Source organism: Urocampus carinirostris, chromosome 11 (genome assembly GCF_059441175.1).
Source record: "Urocampus carinirostris isolate Australia breed hairy pipefish chromosome 11, RoL_Ucar_1.0, whole genome shotgun sequence".
Classification (NCBI taxonomy): domain Eukaryota; kingdom Metazoa; phylum Chordata; class Actinopteri; order Syngnathiformes; family Syngnathidae; genus Urocampus; species Urocampus carinirostris.
Window position 1 is genome coordinate 34,587,821 of NC_142359.1, and position 23,397 is coordinate 34,611,217.

At 41.3% G+C, this 23,397-nt stretch overlaps 1 protein-coding gene across 1 annotated transcript; it reads left to right on the forward strand.

The window, feature by feature from the left end:
* The first annotated feature begins 5,372 nt into the window (after positions 1-5,372).
* Positions 5,373-21,890, forward strand: rbm14b (RNA binding motif protein 14b). Its single transcript, XM_088348237.1, has 4 exons — positions 5,373-5,471; positions 13,277-13,629; positions 15,891-16,887; positions 21,556-21,890. The coding sequence occupies exons 2-4, from the start codon at positions 13,281-13,283 to the stop codon at positions 21,839-21,841; spliced, it is 1,632 nt and encodes a 543-aa protein (XP_088204363.1). The 5' UTR covers positions 5,373-5,471; positions 13,277-13,280; the 3' UTR covers positions 21,842-21,890.
* Positions 21,891-23,397: the final 1,507 nt, after the last annotated feature.

Consider the following 23,397-nt stretch of genomic DNA (forward strand, 5'->3'; position numbering starts at 1 on the left):
CCCCCACTAAGACGCCGGATGGTGGACCAGAATTTCCTCGAAGCCGCTCGGAAGTTGGCTTCCATGGCCTCGCCAAACTCCTCCCATGCCCGAGTTTTAGCCTCGGCGACCGCCGAAGCCGCATTCCGCTTGGCCAGCTGATACCTGCCAGCTGCTTCCAGAGTCCCACAGGCCAGGAAGGCCCGATAAGACTATCTTCAGCTTGACGGCATCCCTCACCGCCGGTGACCACCAACGGGTCTGAGGGTTGCCTCCGCGGCAGGCACCGACTACCTTACGGCCACAGCTCCGATCAGCCGCTTCGACAATGGAGGCGCGGAACATGGTCCACTCGGACTCAATGTCCCCCGCCTCCCTCGGGACATGGGAAAAGTTCTGCTGGAGGTGCGAATTGAAACTTCTTCTGACAGGAGATTCTGCCAGCTGTTCCCAACAGAACCTCACAACATCTTCCCCCACCATCGAAGCCAACTCACCACCAGGTGGTGATCAGTTGACAGCTCCGCCCCTCTCTTCACCCGAGTGTCCAGAACATGCGGCCGCAGGTCCGATGAACCGACGACAAGGTCGATCATCGAACTACGGCCTAGGGTATCCTGGTGCCAAGTGCACATATGGACACCTTTATGTCTGAACATGGTGTTCGTTATGGACAAACCATGACGGGCACAGAAGTCCAATAACGAAACACCACTCGGGTTCAGGTCAGGGGGGCCGTTCTTCCCAATCACGCCCCTCCAGGTCTCACTGTCATTACCCACGTGAGCGTTGAAGTCTCCCAGCAGTACAAGGGAGTGCCCAGGGGCGCGCTCTCAAGCACACCCTCTAAGGACTCTAAGAAGGGTGGGTACTCTGAACTGCTATTTGGTGATAAGCACAAACAACAGTCAGGACCCGTCCCCCCACCCAAAGGCGGAGGGAGGCTACCCTCTCGTCTACTGGGGTAAACCCCAACGTACAGGCGTGGAGCAACTAAAATGCCCACACCGGCTCTGCGCCTCTCACCACGGGCAACTCCAGAGTGGAAGAGAGTCCAACCCCTCCCTAGGGGACTGGTACCAGATCCCAAGCCGTGCGTGGAGGTGAGTCCGACTATATCTAGTTGGAATTTCTCAACCTCACGTACCAACTCGGGCTCCTTCCCTGCCAGAGAGGTAACGTTCCATGTCCCAAAAGCCAGTTTCTGTAGCCCGGGATCGTCGTGCCAAGGACCCCTCCCTTGGCAGCTACCCAGCTCTCTGCGCACCCGACCCCTTTGGCCCATCTACAGGTGGTGAGCCCATGGGAAGAGGGTCCCACGTCGTCCCTTCAGGCTGAGCCCGGCCGGACCCCGTGGGTAAAGGTCCGGCAACCAGGCGCTCGCCAGCGGACCCCACCTCCAGGCCTGGCTCCAGAAGGGGGCCCCGGTAACCCGCGTCCGGGCGAGGGAGATTCAGGACCAATGTTTTTGCTCGTCATAAGGGGTCTTCTGATCTGCGTCTGGCCACTCACCTAGAACCTGTTTGCCATGGGTGACCCTACCAGGGGCTTAAAACCCCCGACAACATAGTTCCTAGGATCATTGGGACACACAAACTCCTCCACCACGATAAGGTAGCAGATCAAGGAGGAGATGCCCAATCTCATCTCTGGAAAAAAAATGCCATTTCTTATTATTGTTGTTTTCTTCTGGTGATCAGCCAAGTGACTGACCTCCATTCATAAAGGTAATTTGCAGATACTCACTTTTTTTTTATCTTTCTCTTTATATACTCGTTTTCTCGAGGTAGTACAGTATATTTAATAACTTATTTTGTTTAAGCTATTTAGGATTGCATTGCAAAAAATAATAAAATATATCAAAGTAAAAATCTTGCACATAATTTTGCCGATCTAAATTATTTTTTTTACTTAAAGCCACAATGTGTAATATTTGACCACTAGATGGCACTGTTTTGTCTGGTACGAGGAAGGGACTCTGATGCACAACGTGGCGGCAGGATGCCGGACAAACATGGCACCGACTTAGGTTGGGATTCCAAGGTATAAGAGAAATTAAAAAAAAATGCAACCTATGATTTTTTTTAATAAAAATGAACATTGGTATGATAGTTATTGTAAAAAACGTATTTAATAATATTTTTTTAATGTTTTTTTTAATTTAATGGCCAACGATTTTTTGTAATTGGTGCCTGTTTTTATTTTTGACCCACGCTAGGTTATCGTTGGCATTTAGGCTACATGCTAACAGTGAGCTGAAGCTAAGAAAATAACGAGATACTTTGCTGATATAATAGGTTATGTGGACTTGATAGCAACAATCAAATGTTTGATTTCTCTTACCTGATATGTAGTGTGCGCTGCAAGCCCGAGCTTGGGTCACACCCCGTCAGGCCTCGCGGCACAGGACAGTCGCAGCCCCCTCTCCTTCGGAGAACTACGGAGCCTCCCACGAGCGAGTCTAGCGCTACTGAGGATTACCTTAGGCGCCTTGAGTGACTCAACAACGACAGCGTTCTTTTCCTCTGTCTTCTAACTCGCGCAAGTGTTCTGTGGCTTTCAGCTTTGTTCCTGACTTTACATGGGACATGGGCTATGAGAGGGCCTATAAAATCTAAAGTCAAGTCATGTTTATTTGTATAGCCCTTAATCACAAAGAGTCTCAAAGGGCTGTACAGAAAATACACAAACATTACCAACAAAAAATGAAGGTAATGACAGAGTTTTTAGAGATTCCTCGAGCGCACAACCTTCAAAAAACTCAAGTAAAATAGTATTGTAGACTGCCTACGATATTAATTTTTATCAACTACATAGTTTTATTATCATTGTTTAGTAAATACTTTATTAATTATTTTATTTATTTTGGTATGTTGCTATTTTAAAGCCGTTTTATAAAAGTACTTATATGCGATGTAGGCAAATATGCAAGTATATACGATACTCATTTTTGTTTTGCTGGTCAATTTCGCTTTTTGAAAAAGGGCAGAAAACAGTCTAATATCTTTGTTTTAAACTGCACAATCATTTCCTTGGATACATTTGAGAAAGGGACATTTATTTTGATTTGGGTTGCAGAAGGCACTCCCTTCTCTCTCGCTCAATGCAGTCCGTGCCAAAGCAAAACCGACAATATCCTTATCGTTTGCAGTATTTTGTGACTAGTTTACAAAAGAACTCTGCTTGCACCTCTTTTGAAACCATTATTTAGGATAAAAATCACAGTCAAAATTAGCCTCAACACACTTCAGTAACTGAGGAAGAGAGGCATATTTTAAGTGGTACACCAATATTGATAAGGGAAACCGGCTCTGGCATTATTATTATTACAAACATTTGATCAAATCATCAAATGAGAAGCGGTGAAATAAAATGTGCAGAAGACTTAGCTTTTGTCTTGAGAACGGGTTTGGAGTTTTGTCGAATTTTGTCTTAAAATATACGGTGTGGCTCTTTCCTGAAACATAAAAAAAAATCTTTGTGCATATGGCTCTTTGGGTCAGAAAAGGTTTTTGTCCGTAGTGTAGATAAAAACAGCATCAGGCGATTGAAAAAGGATCCATAACTGGAAATTGCACCTGAGGCCAGAGAAAATAATGAAATAAAATAACAGAGCAAATAATGAATACTTTAGAAACAAGTGTGCCGTGAGACATGGTCTAGTGTTCAGCAGGACATTGCCCAAACACTGGCCTTGCTTAATTTAAATGTTTTTAACCTTTGATCAGCTAAGTAACTAACATTTATCCATATTAGTAGTTTGCGGCTGATTACTTTTTCTTCTTGTATACTCATTATCTGCTCATGAGAACAATGCACATGAAACAGGTAGTAATAGATTCCATGGTCAGGTTTCATGCTTAAAATTCTTGAAAATGCTTGAATTTTAACGTGCTTTGAAGGATTGAAAAGTGTTTGAAATTGTTGCCATTTTTTCACAACAATTCTTTCTTCCTCATGATTAGCGACAGCTGGCATTGTGTATGCTACACCTAAACAGGGTACTAAAAAATATGTATTGGTTGAACGATTACGGATCAATTATGGACCATGCAAAAAAATTAAAGTTGCATTTCCCACTGGTAAATTGTAATGGGAAGAACTTCCCGCAACTGAAAATTTAAGCCATTTTTTGCTCTCATTTTGACCCAAAATCTATATGGGAAGAGATTTGTCTCAAAAATATTTACACACATGTTGTTCAGATCTGCAAAAATATTTGCGATTTACTAAAGATCTAAAATGTCTTGATGAACACACACACACGCAAGATTAAAAGTCGCATATGTAAACAGATATATCCGTGAATCTGCAAAATTCTTGATCCACACTGGATTTCTTTCTTTTAATGGTACCAGAGAAATTGAAAAATTGGCTTTGAAAGTCCCTAAAAAGTGCTTGAACTTGGCCATTAAAAGGGTGTCGGACCCGATAGGGATACCAGTAACGAGGGAAATCTCATGATCTGACTCAGATACAGCACCTTCATCATCTGGTTGCCGTTGTCAGCGTAAAGCATCCTCCTGCTCTTCAGAGATGAGGTTGAGATCTTTGTTGCCACCTACTGTTAAGTTTGATGGACCTTATTTTTTACATTATTTTTGCCATGGACAAGAGAGTTGAGGCATTTCTTCTCAATTATTTTCCTGTCATTCTGCTGAGTAAAGATTGTTTTTGTTGCTAAATCAATTTATTACCAAATGTACCATCAGGGTGGGGTAGGGTTACTTTAACTGGATTACTTTCAATTACTTTTGGATTACTCCAATACCAAATATGCTAATAAAAGACAAAAGAAACTAAATATGAATAAAATTACTAAATTTTGTGCAGGCTTGGGGAGTAACGGAATACATGGAACAGCAAAAATGATGTAGGCAAGCTGTTTGGATTTATTTTCATTTTCTTTCTGTCGCATTTTATGTTAGTTTTGCCAGAGATCAAAGAGATCAAAGCCAGGAGAGAAATCTTACCACGTGTTGTGAGTCTTCATTTTATTCATTTTTAGTTTCTTTTGTCTTTTTTTGGCATATTTGGTATTGGAGTAATCCAAAAGTAATTGAAAGTAATCAAGTTAAAGTAACCCTACCCAACCCTGTGTACCATTATGCACAGAACGATGTAAAATAAGAAAAGAAAAAGCATGATTTGTCACTTTCGTGACCAGAATACAAAATGATTCTAAGCGGTCTCTATGATACTTGGTCAATACAGCAAAGGGTTAAGGGGAGAAAAGCAGTAGTCCAACTCATAAAGTGCAAGTATTGGTAGGTATGACAATTGGTCTGTGATCCTGCAAGCCTAGCGCCTTTCCTGCGTTATCCCTAATGACAGGCACAAAGTTAATAGACGACAAAAAATGATTTGTGTCCGTGGACCGCCCCTCAGGAGGGACGCCCCTCCCTCCTTCCCTCCCCCTTGAATTCCAAGCGAGAGGGTGGGCGGAAGCGGCCGCAACCATTTTGAAAAGGAAAAGCAACAGCAGTGCCAAGGTAAGATGGTCGATTCGAACGATCGTCTTTTGTTACTCGGGTCATTGCTGAAAAACACATGATGGCGCTGGTACCGCGCTCGTTTCGGATATTACACTTTGCTTTTGTGTTATCACATAGAGCAAGGCGAGATTTTTTCACGTTGTGTGGTTGGAGTCTGTGGATTTCTGCTCGATTTTTCGACTGCGTGTCTGTATTCCTCCTTTTTACTCTTCCACCTTCTATCCGTGTCGCAATTTTCAACCTAAACATTGTATTTAAGCATCTGTGATAATAAATCTTCTTTTACGTTCGATTCTTTTGTTTTGTTTCCGACTGGAAGTGTGCGTCCACGCGAACGTGATGACTCAGCGTCCGGTGACGTTTCAAGCGCGCATATTCCATCGGCCCTGAAACAAATGAGTGGATATCAGCCACAACACCGTTTTCTTTGAGGCAGACGGAATGACCAAATGTTTCGCACATTTATTGTCTGGTCAACTTGATAGCTCGCCCTCATGTTTCTTTTACCGAAGGCCCATTAACGCACTGGCCCTAGCCATATCTCTGATGTGCATGTATCGTAAACTACGGCCACCACACCAGGACAAAAGAGACATTTGCTTATGCAAGGAAATACAATAATAATCCATGGCGATGGCTTTTTCTCTTTTGACTCAGCCCAGATATACTCTATAGCAACATTTAATGTCTGCAGCTTTCTCTTACCCCGATTTTCTCTAAAATTTGCACCATACACTGTTCATTTTACCTCTGAAAAGTGATTGGTCCCGGGGACTCTCATTCTCAAAAATCTATGGGTCCAAACAGAGATCCATGGGTCCCCAAAATTTAGTGTTATCGAGGTTGAAATTGTAAATCGGCGACAAATCTATAAATAAATCTAAATATTCATTCAGTTTTGATAATCACACTTAATTGGTAATACAAAGCAGTTAACACTTCAGATTTTTCAGTTTACAAAAATACTGTACATTATATAAAATAATAATGCTGAAATATTAGTCTATATATTCGTGCAGTTTTAATCACTTTAGATTTTTCAGTTCATATATTCTTCGTGGTCCGCTGTCCCGCCACAATGGTAATGCCTTCTCAAGGTCCAATTGCAGCAATGGAATTTCCATAGCTAATTTGTGGTTTTCATTGTTGTTGTGCCGATCCAATGTGCTTTTCTGAAAGTTTGTATTGCGAAATGATTTATGCAATCCAGTTTTTTGTCACGCTGGGTGCACGCATCACAGACCATGTAGCCTCCTCAAAGTGTAACCAGGGATATAATTGAGTCCAGTTTGGCAGAAAAGTCCTTTTCTTGCTAGGAGTATTCTTTTGTTTAGCTTTTGTCGGATCATTCGCTTCAAAACACGTGTTTTTCTTGCCTTTGGGGTCTTCTGAAGAATTTCTCCGCCGTTTTTTCGTGCCGGAATTATTGCCGTTGTTACCACTTTCTGTATTATGTTTCGACTTATTACCGACACTGAATAAATTACCAATTTTTTTGTTGATTTGCACCTAATACCAAATGTTTTTACGGAGGCATACTTCTCTTTCACTCGACAACCACCGAAACAATGACGTCATCTCAAAACAGCGAGATCTCGTTTGCCGAGATCAGCGCGAGACCAAAACAACAATGGGGGATTTGCCTGACGAAAAGTTTGGAGTGCGGTAAATCTTTGTTTAAAAAGTAATCGGGTAACAATGACAATTTGGAGTCAAAAAACTGCGTACCGGGGACACACGTTGATTTGACACAATGCGTCCCCAACAAAAATGATGCGTGTAGGACGCAGGGACGCGGGCAAACGAGAACACTGGATATAAAAGTACTTAGTTTATTCATTTGTATTTTAGATAACATTTTGGAGACACACAAACTCAATTTTATTGTGTCCGCAGTGTATTGAATAAACTTCCTCAAGAAATGAAGGCCATAAAAATATATATTTAAAAAACTTTAACGATTTGATCAACTGCACTAAACTTAATTTCATTAAGTAATCATGTATATTTTCACTGTATATTTTGTTGGATTTATATATATATTTAATTTCTCCTGACAGAAGAGCAGCTTCAGTGACAGACTGCTGTCACAGTCTTGTTCCACGGACAGACCTAGGAGATCATTTCTCCCTCATGCCATGAGGCTCTTTAACTCCACCCGGGAGAGTAAAAGCACACATTAAACCCCAACCCCACATTTGTATATTACCCTATTTTTATTACAGTGTGTATTTTTCGTAACACTGTTTAAATGCTCTTTTTTAAACACGTTATATTGGGTATTTTTGTATTCATTTATTTTATTTTTTAAGTCAAGGATACTGCTGGAAGTGTGAATTTTTTTACGAGAATGAATAAAGTATCTATCCCTATCTATATGTTCCAGTAGTAATGTTCCATCCTGTTAGAATGTGTTTAATACTCCTAAAGTTCTATCCTGTTATGGCAAATTATGGAAAACGTTTATTGATTACATTTTTTTAAAAACACACTAGATTTATTAATTCATTTATTTTTACTATAATGACCGTTAACTAAATAAAAGTTCATCAAATAGTTTAGATAAAATAATTTCACCCCATTAAGTTCATAGACCTAAAAAGGTGGAACAGGTGGAGTGGGGACCTAACAAAGGGGGTGGTCAATTAGATCGGGGAGTGATAATGATCGTCAATATTATTAATATTTAAAAAATTTACTTCATATTGTATAGATGTGTTTATGCACAAAAAAAAGCTTTGCATCAGTTTTTTTTAGAAAATGGCAGGGTGGAAAACATTTGGAGACACAGTTTAAGAACGCAAGCTATAATTTTATCCATCCCTGAGCTTGACCACTATGTATTTCCTAGGATTAAATGTATTAGGGTTGTAATAAAATCACAAAAAAGCATGAAACGTGTTTCTTTTTATCATGGCACCAAAGTGTTGCTGCAAACAGTCACCCGTTTAATAATGTAATGCTACAATGACGTCCTAAAGAATCATTTTTTGTTGATACCTTTGATATAATTTCACTAACTACTAATGATGGATGAAGTACTTGTCTGACGAACTAATTGACTTAAATATAACCAATTTGCAAAAAAATACTACTTACAATTGCATAAGATTCCGCCCATTATACACCTTGGTGACATGCTAACGAACATGACTAAGGCAAGCCTGGTCACATGACCGTTTCCACTCGGCAAGCTTATCCCAAAATGAGTTATTTTCACTGTAGAAAGAAAAAAGACCAAAGTGAAGAAGTAAAAGGCTAAGAAAAAAAGAACTGAACGGAAATGGAAAGCAGAAAAAATAAGAAAAAGAGGGGGGAAATGAGAAAAAACAAAAAGTTGAAAAAAAAATTTTAGAAGGAAGAAACAAATAAACGTAAATAGCTGGGAAAAAAAGAAACAAAGGGATAGATAAATCGTGAAGAAAAAATATTTTTTTTTAAAGTAGAGAAAAGAGGGTCCTCTTTGATCAGTCTTGTGTTGCATTCAAATAATTTCCAAACATATTAAGTCAATCTTGTTACCAACATTGTACTCCCACTAGAAAAGTTATGATTAGTACAGTTCTGTTTTGTGCAACTGACTGAATAAATCCCCCCAGTGTTATTTCTGTAACAAAATATACTTTTTTTAAATGGAAATCTGTTAAAAGTTATTGTAAAAACAACTGACGTTTGTGGGCTGTACATCCTTTCCAACAGTACATTACTCAATTCATTAAAATGTGAAAAATAACTTTGCATTGGCTGAAACTCTGCAAATTATAACTTTTAATCAGGGTTCGGACATGTGGGATAATGATTTGGTTGCCACACGCAGGATTGATGTAGCTCACCGTTGTTTCAAGAGATGCTCACAGGCTTTGTGTAAAAGCTCAGACCCTGGACTGCACGAAAAATACACATTTGAATCGCACTCTTCAAATAATACTCGATATCCCAGACATGAATAAACACCATACCTGTCAACCTCGGCAAATTGGTTCCCTCGTTAATGGTTGCAATTCCCCTTATTAAGCAAAAGTAAACCTTGCAAACACAACGTGATGGTGACGTTGTCGTCTTCTACCAGTGACCAAACACATAGGGAATCTGTATGAAAGTGTGGAAAGGCACAGATTAACTGTGTGAGGTAAAGGACTTTGAGGTACAGATAAACTTGAGTTGAAAAAGCCACCGGGCCTGACTAATAAACTTGATTTACAGACCCGAACCTGAAACCGACCTTAGATTACACTAATCGACTTGTGCAATTACAATACATTATATTTTTATCAAAACAATTGAATAACAATTGTGCCTTGTTATCCATACATCTTTTTATGTAATAATTTACGTCCCTTTTTTCTATAACGACTGTATTTCATGTATTTTTTGGAATGAGCTCTGGGAAACGTCTTTTGATTTTTACGCGAATGCCTTTTTTGTGCGCATTTCCGGTTTATTTGGCATCGAAAGAAGCTTCGACGTGCAATTAATTTGTATAGATAGATAGATAGATAGATAGATAGATACTTTGTTCATCCCCGAAGGGAAATTCACATTTCCAGCAGCATCCCTGAGCTGAGAACAATCGAGAACAATCGAAAATAACACGGGAGCTGCTGGAGTGGCTGCCATTCGTGACGGCGCCGGAAGAAAAGATTCAATTTGAATCATGTACAAACAAACAAACAATTGAATCATGTACAAACAAACAAACAAACAAAATATTCATGTTTCAATAAGTGGAGTGTTAATAAAATGGGGGGAAAATAAAGCGGTGGTCAAATCTAAGGAATTCCTAAATATGCAGTATAGTCCTCTACGCTTCTCAAGAGTCTTGGTGACTCACCTTTTAGTGTCCTTTCAAAATTTCAAGCTGCTTTAACTCTCCAGTTAAACGTTTAAAGCGAAAGTCAACCCTAAGAATTTGCTAAAAACATGTTTGATGGTCCGCTACTTGTCTATTTTGTGACTCAAATTCTAGTTTGCCTTCAAAGGCTTTCAACGCTTTAACTCTGGGTTTAGATGTGCTTTAACTCTTGTGATAAGGTTTTAAATTAGTCAACCCAGAGGAGTTCGTAAACCTATTTTCTGGGCCTCAACACCTCTAAAGACATTTTGTGACTCACCTAGCTTGCCTTTAAAGGTAGAATGCTAAAGCGAAGGGCAACCTAAACAAACTACAAAAAAACTCCAAAATTAAAGCTGCTTTAACTCTTGAGTTAAAGCTTTAAAGCGAAAGTCAACCCTCGGGAATGCCCAAACAGTATTTTATGGTCCTCTACTCATAACGAGTCCTAGTGATTCCCATTCTAGTGTGACTACAAAGTTTTAATGCTTTAACTCAAGATTTCAAGTAACTTTAACTCGAGTTAAAGCTTTAAAGAAAAAGTCAACCCAAAGGATTTCCTAAACCTATTTTCTGGGCCTCAACTCCTCTAAAGACATTTTGTGACTCACCTTACGGGCACACCCTCCGATAAGGCTAAATATAGATACTGTGTCAGTTTTGTATGTTTCAAGTTTAGAATGTTGGCAATGTTACCTAATAGTTTGCATGTGTTTATCTCTGTCTTTACCATAGAATTTTGTGAGACAGTGGGTGGACAGTCTAGGGGTGGGCAGGGGGGCGTTGGGGCGTGCCCAGTCCTATTTAAAACATTTAAATAAGAGACCATATTCAAGAAAAGCGGTGCAGATAATGAATGAATGAATAACAAAAACAAAAATATAATTAGTCGCTACCAGTGTTGGGAATAATGCTGTAATAAACGGTTGTTGTTGCTGTTACGTAACGGCGTTATTTTTTCAGTGACGGGGTAATCCAACTCATTACCTTTTCCGCGGTTACAATGCTGTTATTGTTACTGACAGTCAAAAGCTGTGCGTTACTTTGGCTGCAGAACGCCAACAGCGGCGTGTTTCCGCACACCTGACGCTGTTTATAGCGGCACGTTTTTTCGCTCTCCGAGTTCATTACGTCATGTATTATTGGATTATCAAAATTAACCTAAGACATTTCTTCCATTTTAGTTAAAGGTCATATATTTTATTCAACAAGAGAGTCATTTCGTTTTTGACATGATCATTTATCACTTTTTGTTCGCATTTTTACCATATTATAATCAATCGAGTATGTTAGTGTGGCATTATGTCTTACTATATGGAGTACGAACAGAGAATATTCAAAAGGTCCAGAGACCATAACAGTTCACACATATGTTTTGTGTATATATATATATATATATATATATATATATATATATATATACCGGAGCCATACCCCCTAGTGGGAGGTGGCTAAAGTCAAGAACACATACACATTTCTGACTCTCTCTGGGAGATTAATACAGAGGAGGGGATTCCCAGCCCCCTCGCTCAACCCAACTTATGTGTTGGTAGTCATTAAGTGACCAAACCCCCCAATTCCAACCCCTAATGCCAAGCAGGGAGGCAATGGGTACCAATGTTGTGAGTCTTAAGAATGACCCGGTCGAGGCTTGAACCAGCAACCTCCCAGTCTCGGGGCGGGCGCCCTACCCCTAAGGCCACATATGTACACACACGCAAAAATCTTCTCTCCTTTTTTGTATGATGTTGTCTCAAACTGTTTTTTTGGACACAACTGACACCCCTTTCTCTTATGCTCTGCCTTTGTACTTCTCTCCGGTGGTCGGATTGCAGCAGTTTTTGTCGCACTTCACCTTGCCATTGCTTCATTTACTAGGTTGGGTTACTTTCCAGTCGACTTTTCATGTGTGGAGTCACAAGCTCCTTTGAGAGCTCTGTGAGAAGGTGTCCTCTTCTTAAATTCCATAGAATTTGGGATATTGACCCCTAAATAATGAGTAGGCATTCAAAGTGGCATCAATTATATTGTACCAACGTGGTTAGGCGACTTCTTCCGTGGCAAAAAGTGTCCGAAAAAAGCGATCCAGCCATTTTCTCAATCGCATCAAGCTTCCTTATTCCACTTTCATTTCAAATGAAACGACTCGCTTCTTTTTTACATTTAACTTCAACCATATTGAATGGATGCTAGAGATATTAAACAATAAAAATGTTAATGATCTTAACGCGCTGGAGATAGTGTAGTATGTTTACACACGAACTGTGACTGTGACAGGAGGAGGAAGCAGGTTGGTTCTGAGTGAGCTCTCACAGCTCCTCACGCTGGTAGAAGCGGAAAGTAGCACTACAGTACTGTCCTGTACTCTAGAAAAAGGTGCACAATACAAAATCTAACTTACAGCAATGTCCGGATATTTTTCGACAAAAGTTTGTATGTACCGTTATTCGTGACCCGAATGTTCCTAAGTAGGGGAGCCGTCTGTATTACAACTTTTATTTTCAAAGATTTAAAGAAGTTGACCCCACTAATGCATCCAAGGGTTACATTTCCCTTGAACGGTTTCTATGCTCAATGTGCTGCTGCGGCGCGCCAACCCCCCAACATCCCCTTTACTCCAAAAACACTTATATTAACCAATCCACCAAAAGTAAGAGGAAAACAAATTGTATTTATTTATTCTTGTTATACAAGTTGGAGACCCTGGCTGGAACCTATTAAACCCTGGCGGCCCGCTAGAGTTTTTTCATGGTATGGAAAACTATATTCTCTTCAGCTCTTGCAGTGATTTTCCATTTAATTACAGTGATGACTGACAGTCAAACACAAAGATTAATTGTCGATCAGAGAGAATCAGATGATTACACTACTGCTCGTTGTCTCTTTGGTGTTGATTGACACGCAAATTCACACGCCGGCACCATGACAACTTTTATTTAACGCACCGCCTCCTCTTTCCTTTCCTGTACAGCACCATGGACAAGAGCCTCACAGTGAAGCTCTTTGTGGGCAACTTGGCGCTGGACGCTACCCAGGAGGAGCTGTCGGCCATCTTTGAACCCTACGGTCATGTGGTGAGCTGCAGCGTCCTACGACAATTTGCCTTCGTGCACCTGCAGGGCGAAGGAGCCGCAGAGCGCGCAATTCGCGAGCTTAACGGCCGAGAGTTCCGAGGGCGCAATCTGGTGGTGGAGGAATCACGTGGCCGGCCACTGCACTCCACCAAAGTCTTTGTGGGCAACCTAAGTGGCATGTGCACAACTGAGGATCTCCAGCAGCTCTTTCAGACTTTTGGAAAAGTTCTGGAATGTGACAAGGTCAAAGGTGAGCTAAGAGTAGACATCTGAGCGTGTTGCCATCATGTGTTTTGTAAGACCTGCTAAATAGTCTGTGGTGTCATATCAAATAGGATGTCTTTTTAATGTGGCTGGATGTTGTGTTGTCTGGTTTCGGGACTTAAATTCAGACGCACTAGAATATGTTGTGCTTCAATGCAAACTATCATACACAACAGTATTATAATTTTTCAACTCACTCCTACACTCTTTGTCTTTTTTAAAAAAAAAAAAATTTTTTATTTATACCAGAATACCGTTGTCTTTGGCCATTTCAAAAGAATAATTGCTAAAGGAGCGTTACATGACTTGACTTAAACATGGTTGGAACCTTTTTACCCAAAGAGCCATAAAAGCATAATTATATATATATATATATATATATATATATATATATATATATGTATATGTGTGTGTGTGTGTGTGTGTGTGTGTGTGTGTGTGTGTGTGTGTGTGTTTGTATGTGTGTGTGTGTGTGTATATGTATACGTGTGTGTCTGTGTGTGTGTGTGTTTATATATGTATGTATATTTTCTAATAAAAAGAGAGCCACACCATATATTCTGAAACAAAATTCAAGAAAACCGCCAAAAACACTCTCCAGACAAAAGCTAATTCTCCAGCACTTTATTTCAATGTGTGACATTTGTTGATTTGATTATATCTATGAACTAATGCCAGAGCCTGTGTCCCATATCAACAAATGTACCTCTTAAAATTTGTCTCCCTCCCGCCCGCAGTTGCATAAGATCGTTAAGGCTCATTTTGACCCTATTTTTGTTTTGAATAATGATTTTAAAACAAGGTTGAAGCAGAGTTCTTTTGTAACAATGTCACATAATATCGCAAACAAAAAGGATACAGATGTATTTACCTTGGGCGCGGAGGGTGCTGGGCGAGAGAGAAGGGATCGGTCTATGTGTGCTGCGATCTGCCCACCTCTACCGCTAACCCAAGTCAAATTGCTCTGGATGCTTAGCTGGTGCTTTGGGGGTTTACAATTTGTTTTGTGGGTTTTCATTATAAAGTGTCTTAACAGTGAAAATATATTGTTTAATGAGCTTCCTTTTATCGGGTTCTATAGGGAGGTACAGCCAAAGTCTGTTGGTGCAACATCGGGACTGTAAACTGCAGTTGAGACTATGCCCTATATAGATTGGACCAAACAAAGCAGTCGCTTTGGCTTTGCATATACTACAACTAGAACGATAGAGAGATGAGCGTAGTCCTCATTTTATCTCTGAGCCAGTTGTATGTTCCCAACCTTCTTTTATCTTTTTTTTTTCTTTGCCCTTTATCATTGACAAGTTTCTTTTATAAAACTATGTTGGAAAGTATGTCACAGACTTAGAAAATGAACTCTGTTGCATCCGTAACAAAATGGCAGCAGCATTTGAAATCCATCTTAGTCAAACAAAGTGAGTCTCGGGAAAATGTTATTTCGTCTCATTCGGCTCAATCTCGTGAGACATGCACAATAGCCCAGATGATGGTTGTTGTCTGCAATCAATAGTCAAGTCAAGTCATTTTTATTTGTATAGCCCTTAATCACAAATAGTCTCAAAGGGCTTCACAAGTTATTACATATAAGAAGTTTAGGTTATTTGTATGCTATAGAGTAGAAGTGAGTTTTAAGCTTAGATTTAAACATTTCCACTGAGGTTGCAGATCGGATCTCAGGGAGAAGAGCATTCCACAACACCGGTGCCCGGATGGAGAACGCTCTCGAACCAGCGGAACACTTCTTGGCTCTTGGGATCACCAGGAGACCGGCGCTCTCGGAACGAAGGCTTCGGGCCGGGACATAGGGGGAAATCAGATCTGAAAGATATGAGGGGGAAAGTCCATGTATGATTTTGTATAGTAATAGGAGAACCTTAAAATCGCATCTTAGGCTAACAGGGAGCCAATGCAGGTTAGCCAAAATTGGGGTGATGTGATGGTACTTTTTTGTCCTAGTTAAAAGCCTCGCTGCAGCATTTTGTACCAGCTGAAGACTCTTGAGTCTGGTCATCGGAAGACCGGAAAGTAGTGCATTACAGTAATCGAGACGGGAGGTAACAAACGCGTGAATTATGATTTCCGCATCCGGCTGAGAAAGTATAGGGCGAATTTTAGCAATGTTACGGAGATGGAAGAAAGCGGTTCTAGTAATTTTCTTCACATGTGTTTGAAAGGACAGATCGGGGTCGAAAATGACACCTAAATTTGTGTCATTTTCAATGACACCCATGCTCTGCTTTCCTGCAGGCTATGCATTTGTGCACATGGAGAACAAGGAGGACGCGCTCCAGGCCATCGAGGCGCTTCATGGCACCTCCTTCAAAGGCCGCCCGCTTTCCGTCGAGCTGTCCAAAGTTCAGCCCAGCAAGCAGACGCCCACAGGCAAGATCCCGTGCGTCAACTGCGGCAAACAGGGCCACTACGCCGGTGAGTGTCCCGTCGGGAAGCCGACTCTGGAGCAGTACCAGAGTCAGGCTGCTGTCCTGGCCGCCGCAGCCGCCGCCGCCGCCGGCCTTCCTCTACAAGTGCAACAAAGCGTGCACAATTCTGTGTACAACACATCCTCCTTCGATCCTACGTACGCTGCCCTCACCGGGATTACCACAGGCACGCGCACTGACGGCAACCCCGTCAATCCAGCAGTCTACGGCGCCCTTGCCAGCCAGGTTTACGGTGCCAACGTGGCCAATCAGCTGTACGGCTCAGTGGCCAACCAGGCCGCGCTGACATCAGGGGCCGCTCAAGTTTACGGCTCGGTCGCTCCCAACCTCTATGGACAGGTGGCGGCCAACCCTGCAGCTGCTGCATCAGCTTATGCCACGCAAGTCTATTCGCCAGCCATGGGCAACCCTGTCTACCTAACCGCCGCACCAGGTTTAGAAATGCAGACAGCAGCAGCTGCTGTAAACCCTGCTTACAGCATGGCACAGGCGATGTCGCCTGCTTACGCCCACATCACTGCCATGGGCGCCGCTGACCCCACCACTGCCATTTTTGAGGCAGCCAGGCAAGCCCATTATTTTACTCAAGGTCAGCAGGTTATGGCCGAGCAGCAGACGGGCAGCACCAAGTCTGCCGATCGGGACCGCAGCCCGCTACGAAGGACTGCACCCCTCCTGCCGGACCCCATCATGAAGCCCTTTATTTACCAGCGGGCCAAGCCGCGCCGATCCTTGCTCCCGATACCCGCCGGCCGTGCTGCAGAGGAGGCAGCTGCTGAAGCTACAGAGGACCACGTGGCAAGGTAGGACGTCGTCTGCCCGCCGCCGACCACGAGCTCTCACTTTGCCAGCGTGCTGCCAATGAAACTGAGCGACGTTTGTTCTACCTATTTTCAATTGGCAACTGAAAGTACAAAAAAGGTGGTGACTGATTATTTTGCTATTTGTTTTGTTTTTCGCTTGCTCACAAAAGAGAAAAAACTTTACTAGCCTTGGATAAAAAAAAATACACAACTGAAAATCAAGCCTCACAGTTGATTTTGAATTTGAACTTTAAATGAATAAAGGTTAGCTGTAAGATCACTGTGATCAATTTGTAATCTTCATGCATGACATTAGACTAAGGAGATAATGCTTTTACTACAGTAAGAGTCAATTTTTTCCCCCGACTCAAAAACTCCAAAAGGATGGTAACAGTGCAGTTATTTCGCATCATAACGTGAAATTGATGTTCATCTGAAGACATCTCCATGATGGCAAGAGGGGCAATCTGTTTCTCTTCGCCTTTGTATACTTGCCAAAACACTCAAGACTGTAAACAAGTTGGCTCTGTTTATTTTCTATTGTCCCACAATTGTTGTACTGTTGAGTAAAACATGTATTCCTATTTTTCTATGTTAATCTTTTTCATTTTGTTTTAAAATACTTCATATGTATAATAAAACTTTGAACTACTCTCTACTTTCTTTAGTTTTCCGTCAAAATGTTTTAAACTGGCAAAGTAAAGACAATGATTCCTTGGTATTATGGGCATTGGTAACACAATTTTTGTTTTATTTATTTTTGTCATGGGGCTTAATCACCCAGCGTTAACCTGTGGCATTGTCACAAGGACACAGTCTTGACATCTAGAGAAAGCTAGATGTTGCTTTTACAACAGCAAAACCAAGCAGGTTATTAGAATTGGTAGATGGCGGACCCAATGACACACAGAAATGCCTTGTTTGGTGAGCACTTTCAACCCCTAATTCCCTTGAATTTGCAAATAGTGTTTCTTCCCGAAATCTTTTTTACTGTAATAACTACCGTGGCATTTTATGTTAGAAGTATAATGTGTATGCCTAAAATCTTGCCAGCTTGTACACTGCTAATAAAATCCAATATATATGAGGTTTTGTCGTGGCAAGCGATCAACATCAAAAAAGGCTGTGTCAAGGCAATAACAAGGGTGAAGAATTGTCGCTTGCGATCACTTGTAACCTTCCCAGAAGTCATGATACCAAAACCAGCACAATACAAAATAAGTTGGCCACCTGGGGAATGGTGAGCGAGGGAATTGGCTTTATTTTGTGAGTACTGTACTAGTAATTCACAGCTGTCAGTTGTAGCCTCTTTCAAGTTGAAGAAAAGTTAGCAAGTGTTTTTCAACCTTTCTTGAGCTAAGGTACATTTCTTTCATTCAAGCAATTCATGTGACACTCCAACAGTCAGTGTCATTGCATCTACGATCAATCCAAATAAAGGATGGCTTTCGCTAGGCTACACGGGCGCACACAAAATAGGTAATTTCCCACCGCACAGTACGACAATTAATTTGTGGTTGAAAAACACTGCGCTATAGCACTGTTGGCGCATTACGCTATACAAAACGACATTAATGAAGTTTCCCCCACATGCACGTTTTTTGAAGAATTACTCACTAACCAATTGTTGCAACAAGAACAGTGTTTTTCAACCCCCTTAAGACATGTTACACTTTTTGGGATTTTACTAATTTTTTGACATGTTTTCCAAAAAGTTTTACAAAAAAAAAAATGCTTTTCTGTGGGGGGATTAAAACGAGAAAAAATTATGTTTTTACTACGTGTAACTCAAAAAATATATCTAAAATGAGCGATATTGATTTGATTCAATTATTATTCATTATCATTTTTTTATTGATTTGTATTTTTTCAGTGCAAGCTTATATATCATAAAAAAGTAATTTAATATATTACAATATAAGTATATCTCTCTACCCTCTCATGAGCAAATAACTAGGATGTATGAAGAAAAAAGATATGCTGCCACCTACTGATATGGATGAATCTTAATCACCTGGCAGATCATTAAAGAAAGCAATGACACTGAAAAATGGCATGCCTTTTTGTAAAGATAAAATGAGTTGCGTGCCCCGGTACAGTGGTTGAAAAAACTAGAACCTCCCTTTTCCCCTCACATCTCTCCATCCCCTCGACATCCACAAGATGTTCCGAGAAATGAATTCTGGCAAATGCGCGGCAAGGGCATGAACTCTTGTATACCGAAATTATTCACCATAGGTGTACAATCAACCTAAATTTGACCCCTAGTTAGCATGGCAACTGTGGGGTCCGCTTGCAAGCAGTGGGTGCGTGCAAGTCTTAAATCCCAACCATTAGAAGCCAACCAATGACTGCTGCGGTTCCTACTCCCAAGTGTTGAGCTTCCATGCATGTGTCTGCTAGAGGAGACTAAAAGTCCTGAGTAACAAAAGGACAACTCGACGATTTTGGAGCGCACTACTCATTGTCGTTTGTGCCCAAGTAGACTTGAATGGAAAGGCATACCTCTTCAAAGTCAAGCTAGACTAGTATTTGCCTTTATCGACATTTCGTTCTGTATACACGTGTACTAGAATGACAATAAAGTAGATCTGAATCTGAATCTTTAGCATATGGGCCAAAGTCCTGCGTCAAGATGATCCGTAATTGCCACGTTTGGTAGAATTTCCACTGGGCAATTGTTTTCCTAAATTCCCTTCAAATACGGCAAGCCAAGGTGAAGCCCTGTCAACACATATTTCAAACCACAGTACTTTCCGCACTATAAGGCGCACCCCCAAAAAGTCCTAAGGTCAAATAGTTTTCATCCACAAAATGTACCCAAATTATAAGGGGCATGAAATTGAGTCTACAGTAAAACGTTCCGTGTATACGGATGGGTACATATGACTGCATCACATTTATATGTAAAATTGGCCAAAACCATTCAATACTACATGCAAGTGGTGATAGTGAAAGCTCCGACATGTTTCCTCTAGAATTCTAGTGTCAGGGATGGCGTATCTTATCAGAGTTTATCTCATTGACACACTATTTTTACTCCCGTTGCCGCAACACTGATTTGCATAGTGAATTTTGATAGGTTAACTGTGTCTCCACTTCACCTGTGCGCCAATAACCTCTGTTTAATATGTATGCGTTCGTATAAGAGCGTGTATAGTATTTTGTTGACTTTGTTTTCTCCATTCACTAACATTTGTTGGTAAAGAAGTGGAGGGACTGTTTAACCTATGCACTATGCAAATCAATGTTCCTGGCACCGTGAGTAAAAATAATTGACAATAGAAGGTCTAATGCCTTGTCACACAAAGTGTTGGAGTTCTCACCGCCCTTCTCGTGTTGAAGTTCAGTTGCAGGCATTATTTTACAAATTAGGTCAGTGAAGTTCATTAGATAATCCATCCATCCATCCATTGTCTGCAGCACCTATCCTCAGTAGAGTGGTGGGCGTGCTGGAGCCCATCCCAGCTATCTTCGGTCAGTGGGCAGGGGACACCCTTAACTGGTTGCCAGCCAATTGCGTGGCACAAAGGGACCGACAATTCGCTCGCTCATTCACACCTAGGGACAATTCGGACCGGACAATTAACCTGGCACGCATGTTTTTGGAATGTGGGAGGAAACCGGAGTGCCCGGAGGAAACCCACTCAAGCACGGGAAGAACATGCAAACTGTGCCGCACTCGCGCTAACCACTGCCCCGCCGTGCTGCCTCTCATCAGATAATCATTATTGCACAATCATTGCTTAAATACAATAATTTTGTAAAACCTTGTGTGGTTACGGATACCCATGATCACTGTATGCATGTCCAATCTTATTTGCTGTCTTTTGCGGTGAATAAGGTGCACTTACAAATTCCTGGCCAAATCAGGGGTTTTAGATGCTCCTTATAGTCCGGAAATTGTGATTTGTTAATACTGTAATACTGATTTTTTATTTTTATTTTGGGATTTTTTTTTTTCAAATAAAATCAAAACCCCTGGTGGGTTGAGACGGCAATAAGCATGGGTGCTTGATATATGAAAATGCTTGAACTTTACAGTTTTGTTTGAAAAGTGCTCAAATTGTAGATGAAGTACTTTTCAATGCTTGAAATTATTGCCAGGTTTCTTTGGTGTTCAAATTTTAATTGTTCCTAAAAAAGATTGGAGCTCGAGTTAGAAACTTAAGTTTTGACTCCTTATCAGGGTTTTAAAGGTTCTGAAATAGGGTTGGGGCTAGTGTTGCAGCTAAAGGTAAGTGCAGAATGGAGGGTTCCAAAATATGATACAGTTTGAAACTGGGTTAGGGCAAGGATTAGGTGTAGGGCAAGGGTTAACTAAGGTTTGCACTGTAAATTGGGGTTTTAGACTGATTTTAAGGTTGTGAAATAAGGTTGGCGATAGTTAGGGTCTGAAACTAAGGTTTAAGCTCCCGTGCTTTTGATCGGCCCTGGATTTCTTTTAATGGTATGGGAAAGAATGGAAAATTGGCTTTGAGAGTCCTTAAAAAGTACTTGAATTTGCCCATAAAACGGGTGTATTAACCCTGATAACAGAGCGCCATTTTATTTTCACAAACACATTAGCCCTCCAAATGCCAAAATAATCAGTCACTTGCTACTTTGGGATGGAAAGCGCAAATCCAGCGGCAGTGGTGAAGCTGTTGCTGTTCCTGCCCCTTCCAGGTACTATGCTGACTACTACCAGCAGATCCAGCAGTTTCCTCACTTCCAGTTCGCCTACCATGGTACCATGACCGCCATCCAGGGCTTGCAGATGCTGCCTTCTGTATCGGGTCAGCCGGTGACCGCCTTGGACGCCCTCAGGCCAGTCGTCCCCGCTGCTGCCGTGGCTGCGGCCATGGCCGCGCCCAGGGTGTATGAGCCGCCGTTGCCGCCGACCACACGCAAGGAGTCCATCCTCCGCCGACCCGAACTCTCCCTTCACACGCCTGAGCCCCCCTTCCGGTAGTCGCCCCGACCTTCCTTTACTCCGTTGCTCCTCAAAAAGGCTGTTTTGTGTGCGCTTTCGGGGGGTGGGGGGGGGTGTAAGGGGAAGATGGGCATTAACCTGAACATGCAGCCGTTCTGTTCGTCGCTTAATGCAGCCCTCATTAACCCCGGCTGTTGTGCCAGTAGCCAAGTTGAGTTTTTGGTCAAACATTTGGCCTGTGAAATTGATAAGACCACTTGGAATGCACACTTCACTGTGCTTTTTGCACAACTAGCTATTCTCTAACAAGAGGCTGAAGAGCTGCTATGAAGGCTACAATTCATCACCATCACTGTTATGTTCTCTCCTCCTTTCTTTTCTTAAATGCATTTTTGTTTTTGACAGTGGGCATTAGGGTTAACCTTACTTTTGAACTTCTTTTTTGGGTCAGTGAAGGCCTGAATTTGGTGTGATACCATAAGAAAACGTTTCACATTGCTCAGACATATTTAAAAGGGCCCCAAAGCCGTTTTGGTACAGTATTCTAATATATCATTTGATAGGACACCCGTCACAAATATAATACTTGCCTCTGTTAGAAAACACAGGAAAATAACTCCATCGTGGCTGCTATTGGTCATCATGTTGTGTGTCTGTGTGCCAGAATCTGAAAAAAATTGTTTTTGATCATAAATTAAAGTTTTTACAGGATCCCAGCGGACACTCTTGATCAAAGAAAAAAGAATAGATTTGTGCATTAAAGTGAAAACATTGGAATGAGACACTCATCAAAAATGCTCGGGTTGGAGGAGACACACTTCATATAGAGTAAGAGAATTTAAACATTTGTGATTGTTGCTATCAAATTCATATTACTTATTATATGGGCCAAGTATTTTATTTTCTTAGCTTCAGCCAACAGTAGCCTTGTTAACACTGCGTGGGTCAAAGATAAAAGCAGGCACACATTGGAAACAATCGTAGGCATATAATAAAAAAAATAATTCAAAAGAAAAACAAATGAATAATTAAATGTATCTAATGAATCGCTTTGTATGCCCAGCGATTGTTTGCCATGTGTGCCGGTTTTAATGTTCGACTCACGCAGTGTTTACAAGGCTACCGTTGGCATTAAGGCTAAAACGCTAAAAGTTAGCTGAGGCTAAGAAAATAACAAGATATTTTGCCGATACAAGCAATATGCACTTTATAGCAACAATCAGAAATTTGTCTTACTTGATACGAAGTGTGCGCTGCAACCCAAGTTTTTTTTTCTATCTCTTCACTTTAAATTCACAACTATCTTCTTTTGATTTGATCATCAGTGTCTATTGGGATGTAAAACCTCAATTGACAATCACTAACATTTCTTCTGGCCTAAAAACATACATGGCGACAACTAGCAGCCGGGACAGCGTTCTTTTTCTCTTGTCTTCTGAGCAGCGTAAGTAATCTTTTGTCTGCAGGCTAACCCCCACCCAAAAGATACTTCACAATGTTTCCAAACAAATTAAAAGGTCTATAAGGTGACCTTAATGTGTAGGAAGAATTTCTCAAATGTATATGTCTGCAGGAAAAGGCCTGAACATGCTGTG

Coding starts and splice junctions, on each gene's coding strand:
- rbm14b (XM_088348237.1), top strand. CDS start 13,281: ATGGACAAGAGCCTCACAGTGAAGCTCTTTGTGGGCAACTTGGCGCTG. Junction 13,630..15,890: donor GGAATGTGACAAGGTCAAAG/GTGAGCTAAGAG, acceptor GCTTTCCTGCAG/GCTATGCATTTGTGCACATG. Junction 16,888..21,555: donor ACAGAGGACCACGTGGCAAG/GTAGGACGTCGT, acceptor TGCCCCTTCCAG/GTACTATGCTGACTACTACC.